Here is an 8,640-nt window from a genome sequence, read left to right on the forward strand (position 1 = left end):
GACGGAGGTAGGGCCGGCGAGGGAGGGCTCGGGATCGGGAGGTGGCGGTCCTGGGCGGGCTCGGGCTGCGGCAGTGAGGTCGAGGGCGGCGGCGGTGAGGTCGAGAGCGGCGGCGAGCGGCGGCGGTGAGGTTGAGGGCGGCCTCGGGCGGCGGCGGTGAGGGCGGGCTCGGGCTTGGGCGGTGGCGACAGAGGAGTTGGGGGAACAGGGGGGAGAGGGGGGAAAGAAGGACTTAGCAAAATTTTGAGCCCGCTGATGGTTAAGTCGAACTAGCAGTAACGCTGTTTCGGAAACATGCTATAGCTAAGTTAGCTATAACGCGTTTTAGCAAAACACACTACTGCTATAGGTAGTAGTTATTTCTTTTTTTTATCCTTACATTTTCTTTTTTTCGTTTCTCTGTTTCCTACTTCTTTCATTTTCATTTAATTTTCTATTTTTTCATTTTTCTTTTCTTTCATAGCAGTAGCGCTCTACGCAAGAAACGAACTACAACGACCATAGTGGTAGCGTGCTTTGCGCGGAATCGCTACTACTATTCCTAGCCTACCGCCAACACGGTGGGAATTATAGTGGTAGCACTTTTTGCTGCACACGCGCTACTACTATAGTTGTAGCTATAGCGCGCTTTTCTGGAACACGCTACTACAAAGTAGCAGTAGCACCCTATTTTAACCAGCACTACTGATATACCTCTGTAGATAGGCTTTTTCCTAGTAGTATTGTGTCAAGTTAGATATCACAAATCCATATTTTCGAAGTTCTAACACCAAACAGAACATTCGGCGCAAGTTCTATGTCTTCCAGTGATATTACCTCAACAAAGAGTCTAACTAACAATATCAACATCACTACATAGAAATTTGGGCATGAACTATGCTTTAAAATGGACATATTAAGTGCTAGAAATTTGGGGAAACAAAAATAAATCAACATTTCGCCAAAACACTAGCTCTTATTATGAATCCCTGTAAAGAAAGTTCATATAATCTACGGTCTACAATCTACGAATATGAATAAGAAAGTTCCTATAATCTACAAACAAAGAGTGTAACTAACAATTATCAACGTCACTACATGAAATTTGGGCATAAACTATACTTTAAAGTTCATATAATCTACGATGTACGATCTAAGAATATGAATAACAAATTCCTACAACCTACGAACAAATAATGTAACTCCAATCTATGATCTACAAACCCTAGCCGTAACCCGGCCCCTAACTCACGCACTCTAACTCTAACCCTAGCTCCCCTACCGATGTGGGTGGCGGCCACGACCACGGTTGTTGGTGTGGGTGACGGCGACGACGGCCGCGACGAGATCGTACCAGATCCCATGGCGATGGCGATGGCAGGGCCGACGTGGACGGCGAACATGACGGCAGGGCCGACGGGGGTGAGGAACAGGACAGCGGCGCTGGCGAGGGTGGCCGAGAGGATGGCGGGTCCGATGGGGCTGATGAAGAGTACGACGAGGCAGAGGCGACGATGGCGCCCAGAGCGAGATCCATGGGACAGTTAGGGCGAGTGAAGTGAGGGGGATGACAGGGTGCGCGTGGGGATAAAATGTGTTCATGCTACGACGGGCGGCAACTAGCGACTGCCACAACTATGTTCTAACAAAACGGGACGGCTGGCAAGGATAACTAGTGGCGGTTGCTAGAAGTTGCCTGCCACTGCTAGGGCATCTGCCTATGACGGGCGCTAGGTATTGCCCATCACAGCTGAGTTACGCAGACGAGTCCCGTCCGGGTGAACATATGTGTGACGGGTGGTCCTTTGCGCCTGCCACAGTTAATCAGTTTACTGTGGCAGACAGGTTTTGTTACCCGTCACTTCTACTTTTCAAAATTAACTGTAACAGGTGCCTCATCTCGCCCGCCACTTATTGAGATTCACCTATAAGCCTTTTTTCAGTAGTGGTCTATTCGTCCTGAACAACCTTCAATCTTTTTTTTCCAGAAAGCGACATTAAATCTGGATCAGACCCAAACCTAGCCAAACGGGTCTTTTAATCGGGCTGGCGTGATAGCCCGTGCTTGGCATGTCATGGGCCAGCACAACATGAGGCTAAGTGGGCCGTGCCTGGGCTGCTATGCCGGGCACGCGTGCCAGTGCGTCATGGCACGCAGAGTGTGTCACAGCAAGCGAGACGTGCTACATAAATGTGCAAGTGTGTTACTGCCTACTGCTATGCTGCTATGTGCTGCTGTTAAATAAAAAAAGAGCGATGTTACACACACGGGATGTCTTTTACGGATTCAACGGGGTGTCATGGTGGAGATTTTGGATTGGATGTACCCTAAAAATGGGGGGAGGGGGAGTGTTATAGTTAGGAATATTCTTTGTAAAAGCCCGTAAAGGCATGTGTGTGCAGTTTTATCGATAAAAAAATCATGTTCGTGTAGTGGTGTGTCACTGCAAGCAAAACGTGCATGCATGCAATGCATGCAGCCTTGCTGCATCGATGTGCCTGGTGGGCACGCTCTGGCTGCGGCGCTGCGCGCCTATGCATGGTCATACGCGGCTTTTTTAAAAAAAAAATCAGGCCATCCCGTACCAGACGTGCCTACAGGCCAGCACGTTTAGCCATGGGTTGTGCCTGCACCTGGAAGGGCAGCACGTGTGTTGGCCCCGGCACGGCTTGAGTAGTTAGCGTACCTGGCCGGGTCATGCCGTGCCTGACCCGTTTAACCTAGACCAGGCGGTGCCGGGCCGGGCTGGCCCATCTAGCCCAACACGCGTCTATAAGAAGAAAATATCCCTCCGTGACCCATTCCTCCCATCGCCGCCGCCTCCTCCTCCTCAACCCTAACCCCCAAACTCTAATGCATCGCCGCTCACTGATGTTTCCGTTCTACCACCGCGTCGTTATTGTGTCAACCCCATCCATAGTCTTTCGCCATTGGTAAATTTTTCGTAGCCTCTCTGCACCTTCTCGCACACACAAACACTCAAACCCATACTCTCGTTTATCCTTTTGATTTATTGTTCCTTTTTTTTTGCAAACTTGATTTATTATCAAGGAAAAGAAGGCAATTTGATGGAGTGGTTGTTCTTATCTGGTTATGAGTGATAGTAGGAACTACTATAAATATTTAACTCTTAGAAAATCTAGAGTTGCTCTAACAATCTAATTTTTTTAACTACACATCATGGATTTTGGAACATGAGATCTCCCTAGTTTATCCTTCTCCTCTCATCTTCCTTTTTCTGATTCCTCTCCTGAGTCCTGGCCGACCTCTAATCTGGACCGGAGAATTTGGATTTATTTAAATTTTAGAGAATCTTCAGTTGCTGCAGCGATCGAGATTTATTTATCTACACATGATGAATTTGGGAAGTGTGGATCTCGGCAGTTCACCCTTATTCTCCCACCTTCCTTTTCTGATTCCGCTCTCGAGTCCTGACCAACCTCCAATCTTGACCAGAGGATCTAGATTTATTTATTTAACAAATACAGAGTTACTTTAATGATATAGATTTATTTAACGGCACACAACATATTTTGTAGCATGGGATCTCCGCAGCTCACCCTTCTCCTCCACCTTAGTTTTCTAATTCCTCTTCCCAGTATTAACGATCCTTGAATCTACTCCTTCCGTTCCTAAATATAAGTCTTTGTAGAGATTCCACTAAGTGAACTACATACGGAGAAAAATGAATGAATCTAAACTTAAAATGCATCTATATACATCCGTATGCGGTTTATAGTGGAATCTCTACAAAGACTTACATTTAGGAACGGAGGGAGTAGATGACATCCAACATGGCTCTATAGTATCCCCTTCTACGACCTAGATCTATCATCACCTCCGCCTCAACCCCAACACCCCAGATTCAGGCGCATCGCCGCACATCGTCGTTCCTATTCAGCTCTGGCGTTGCTGCTATCTTAACCCTAACAACTTTTATCATTGCTAAGTTTTTTTGTCATAAAATCACTATCTAAACCTTAAAAAATTCCACAAATTAATATTGGGTGTGCCATACACAATGAGCACACAATCCAGATCCGATGTTCACAGACGTAAACCCATGCTCTTATGTATCATTCTAATCAATGGTTTCATTTTACGGTTCTCGCTAGAAGCATAGTTGGTTTATTTATCAAGGAAATATGACAACTTTTTTACTGTGGCTATTCTTAATTGCTTATGAGGGATAGTAGAAACTATAAATGGAATGGAATAGGGTAACATTTGTTGTGATGTTTACATGTGTTCAGCCCTTCCAGGTTCATTTACTTGATATATTCATACTTACCCTGGCATCATTTTCATGTAGAATCAAAATGGGCAGTGATCTAAATGGCACAAGAAAAAGACATAGGCATTCCTACGAATCCTATCGGGGAACAAATTTTAAGAAAACCAGAGCAAAGGTTCAGTTTGCAGACCTTTCCGAGGATCTACTATCTACGATTCTATCAAAACTGCCGTTAAAAGACGCTGTAAGGACTGGCATTCTATCAAGTAAATGGAAAGATAGGTGGAAGGTATGCCCAAAACTAAGATTTGATGTACTAACAGTGTCCAATGACGTGTTTTATGAGCGACAACACACCCAGAAATTCATTAAGGCTGTTAATGCAGTCATGCAACAACATCAGGGCACAGTTGTTAGAGAGCTCATGATCAAATTTGGATTTGACAACAGGCTAGTGAATCATATCAATACTTTGGTTTCTTTTGCTGTATCGGCACAGAGAAAGAGTCTTTCCCTTGATTTACCCCCAGGCGATTTGCTGGTACCACAAGCGGATCAATACAGATTCCCTGTTAATCTTTTAGACAACAGAAGCATATTTTGGCTTCGTCATCTTCAACTTAGTTTTGCATCATTTGAACTACCTCCTCAATTCAGCGGTTTCCCGAATCTGAGAACACTTGACTTGCTCTTGTTACATGTCACTCGGAAGGATCTTCAAGATTTGCTATCAAATTGCATTAATCTTGAGTGGTTCAGTATGGTTAGATGCCACTTGGATGACGAGCTGACAGTGGTTCGTCCATTGTCAAAGTTATTATACTTGCGTGTTGGGCACTGTAAGATAACAAAGATAGTACTAAATGCGATGAAACTCAACACATTCATGTTCTATGGGCGGTTGTATCCTGTTGACCTTGGGGATGTTGCAGACCTGAAACATGCATTTCTTGATTTATATACCCCAATGACTCTTGAATATGCCTTGACTATACTTCCCAAAGTGCTTCCAAGTGTTCAAGATCTGACATTACGTGCATCTTTTGAACTCAAGGTTTGTTATCTCATGCTCCACTCTAATATGTAAGTTGGTTTTGCTTTCAGATGCCCTTGCTTAGTGTCAAGGCATGTTGTTGTGTAGTTTACAAGTATTTATGTGACCATTTATATTATCTACTTTTTAGATGCCCTTGTGGATGGAAACCCCTTGCAAGTTCTCCAACTTAAAATGTTTAGATTTGAGGTTGATTTTAAATGACAAAGAAGAAGGCAATATTCTGTCTTTGGCCTCTTTTTTGAGCGTTGCTCCCTTCGTTGAAAAGTTAGTGATTTATGTGAGTATACTCCTATCTCCTATAGACTTCTCTTTTCTATAAGTATATTGACTTGTGAACCATGAATTATGCCTTCGCTTACCATGTTTTCTCTCTCAAACTATTGCAGTTTCATGTTTTCGGTTTCCCACACCGTGTTTCAGAGCCAATTAAGAGTGTTCCCCGGTGTCCACATAATCATCTAAAGAACCTACATATTACAGGATTTTCTGGAACAACAACACAACTTGAATTTCTAGTGCATGTTGTTGAAAGTGCCCATGCCCTGGAGATTTTGACGATTAAAGGGTCTGACATAGTTGGCCGTCGTCTGGACCATAAATGGATAATAAAATTCCTTTCCCTATTTAGAGAACTGGAGAGAAAATATCTTCGTGAAATAATTTCACCAAATGTGAAGCTCTCCATTATCTCTCGGGAATATAGAATGCTGGAACAGGAGAAAAACATGAATTTTCTGGCAGAAATCCAAGCTGCCTTATTACGTTACGCAACTCGTCAACGAGGAGGCCAAGATTTGGGTAATCGCATGGATGAAGAACTTGAGTAATTTGATGTTGGGAGAGTAAACTTTTTGTTGTATTACAGACTGTTATTGTAATGGTCCCTTTTCGAGTATTAACCTTATAAAGTCTCTTCTTAATAAATGATGAAACAAATCTTTTGTCCCTGTTTCAGAATCTATATAATATAGTATGTTGGTATGTAAATTTTTTGTTGTAAATTATGTCCAACCGTTTTTCATTAATACCTTTATATCTTTCCATCATTGATGTGTGCATGCAATTATATCATTTGCAAAACAATATATAGTACATCTCTGGCAAGTTGTGTGGATGCTTGAAAACTAGAACGCAAGCATTCTATGACATCGAGCACAAGCACATTCCAAATCCAAGAAAATGCTAATCAAGGACACCAACTGACTATTGTATGATTCATCAATGTGTACACAGAGGATAAGAAAAAATTTGCACTACACAGACGATAAGAAAGGACTGGTTCTTGCACTAACTACTATGTCATCCGGCATTGACACGGAGTAGTGTGCCATTCTCCATGATCCATGGACATGAGTATCTCACACAAAGGTAATACTTACAAAGGCATCAGGAAATGAAATGGAAAACAATTAACAAAAAAATAGGGATTTGTTTATCTTCTCGGTGCTAATCAAGATTGATGTATAGTGGTCAAGGGTAACAAAATACGTACTTCAAACGGAAATGACTACTTTACACCGCCTCCCCCACTTAAACTATTCTCTCATCACTTCACTATCCAATTTTTCTCTCGCTCAAATCATCTCCACCATTAGGCACAATGACGAGTACATCATGGGTCAAGAGAACATCACGGTTGCGGTGGATGATTGGTGTGATGGGATTCTTGGTACGACACCGGTGAGGCCATTCACTATCCAATTTTTCTCTTGCTCAAATCATCTCCGCCATTAGGCACAATGACGAGTACATCATGGGTCAAGAAAACATTGCGGTTGTCGTGGATAATTGGTATGATGGGATTCTTGGTACAACGCCGATGAGGCCATTCGCCCTCAATATAGAGGCACTTGAGCATAGAACACCCAGTCACATATGATGAGATTGAAAAAGTGGCCAACGATATGTCGCGGGATAAGGCGCCAGCGCCTGATGGATTTACTAGATGTTTCTAATCATCATGATGGAGCATCATCAAGGAGGATATTATGAGGGCGCTTGAGTACTTCTATCATGGCGACATGCATGGTATGGATGCTATCAACAAGTCGCTTATGTCCCTGCTCACGAAGAAGGACGATGCAGTGGATCTTCGTGAATTCCAGTCGGTGAGCCTTGTTCATGGCACGATTAAGATCTTTGACAAGGTCTTGCCCATGAGCCGGCTGAGGATCTTCTTAGGCTGGTGGGCGTGCACCAAAGCGCCTTCGTGAGGGGAAGTTGGTGCATGACAATTTTTTTATGCTCGTGCAATGAACGACCCATCGCTTACATGCTCTTAAGCACTAGTACATGACCCCCTTATTAGCACTTAGCAGTGTTCGAAAGTGGCTACTAGCAACGTTCGACCGGAGCACTGCTACTACAACGTGGCTGGTAATAGATTACTAGCAGCGTTCGAACCAAACACCGCTAATAACCAGCTTACCAACAACATCATATGATTGGCAACAGGATAATAATACATAATTTTTCAAGGGGATAATAATACACAATTTTTCCATATGATTTCCAACAGGAAACATAGGAAAAAGAGGATCATACAACTTGAACCGGATGAGGGTATAATTTTTGCGCATGAAAACCTTAAGATGTATATTACCAACTTTTATTAAAAGTTTTTTGGGGCCTCGGTAGAGAACTGTGTCTCACTCAATGAGCATATGGTTGAGGATGTAGCACATCTAGGAGATGATGAGAATGAGGTTCTCACTACCTTTTTTTAGAGAAAAGGAAGTGTTCGAGGCATTTCTGCAAATGAAGAATAACAAAGCACCTAGCCCAGATGGTTTCCCAGTAGAATTTTATAAGAGGTGTTGGGATATTATTAAAGGCGGCTTGATGCCTATGTTCCATGATCAATTTAATGGCCATCTACAATTATTTGAAAATGAACATTGGGACAATTACGTTGTTACCAAAGAAGGAAGAGGCGGTTTGCATTGAGCTGTTCAGACTGATATGTCTACTCAATGTTAGCTTGAAGATATTTTACAAAAGTTGGAACAAATTGCCTTACACAGATTGCCCATTATGTGGTTTAGCTGACTCAAACGGCTTTCATGCCTGGACGACACATACTCGAGGGAGTGGTCGTTCTACATGAAACCTTGCATGAAATCCATTTGAAGAAAATTGATGGAGTAGTCTTCCAGGTGGAGAGATGGCATATGATAAAGTCAAGTGGACATTTTTACAACAAGTATTGCGTATGAAAGGTTTTGATGCGGCCTGGAGGAAGCAGGTCAAATCCTTTGTACAGTAAGGCAACGCTGGAATCAAGGTAAATGAAAACATAGGTCATTATTTCCAGACGCAGAAACGATTGAGACAAGGGGATCTAATGTCTCCTATCTTGTTTAATGTTGT

General features: G+C 43.0%; 1 protein-coding gene across 1 annotated transcript; it reads left to right on the forward strand.

Annotated features, from left to right (window-relative positions):
- The first annotated feature begins 2,800 nt into the window (after positions 1-2,800).
- Positions 2,801-6,258, forward strand: LOC119337875 (putative FBD-associated F-box protein At1g61330). Its single transcript, XM_037610103.1, has 4 exons — positions 2,801-2,913; positions 4,293-5,268; positions 5,399-5,548; positions 5,658-6,258. Exons 2-4 carry the CDS (start codon positions 4,300-4,302, stop codon positions 6,096-6,098), a joined length of 1,560 nt encoding a protein of 519 aa, XP_037466000.1. The 5' UTR covers positions 2,801-2,913; positions 4,293-4,299; the 3' UTR covers positions 6,099-6,258.
- Positions 6,259-8,640: the final 2,382 nt, after the last annotated feature.

The sequence above is a fragment of the Triticum dicoccoides genome, chromosome 7B (genome assembly GCF_002162155.2).
Source record: "Triticum dicoccoides isolate Atlit2015 ecotype Zavitan chromosome 7B, WEW_v2.0, whole genome shotgun sequence".
In the NCBI taxonomy this organism is placed as follows: domain Eukaryota; kingdom Viridiplantae; phylum Streptophyta; class Magnoliopsida; order Poales; family Poaceae; genus Triticum; species Triticum dicoccoides.

Bases quoted from the DNA above. Each gene is read 5' to 3' on its own strand.
- LOC119337875 (XM_037610103.1), top strand. From the start codon at position 4,300: ATGGGCAGTGATCTAAATGGCACAAGAAAAAGACATAGGCATTCCTAC. The intron at 5,269-5,398 runs GTTTGTTATCTC...TCTACTTTTTAG, and splicing joins GTGCATCTTTTGAACTCAAG to ATGCCCTTGTGGATGGAAAC. The intron at 5,549-5,657 runs GTGAGTATACTC...AAACTATTGCAG, and splicing joins TTGAAAAGTTAGTGATTTAT to TTTCATGTTTTCGGTTTCCC.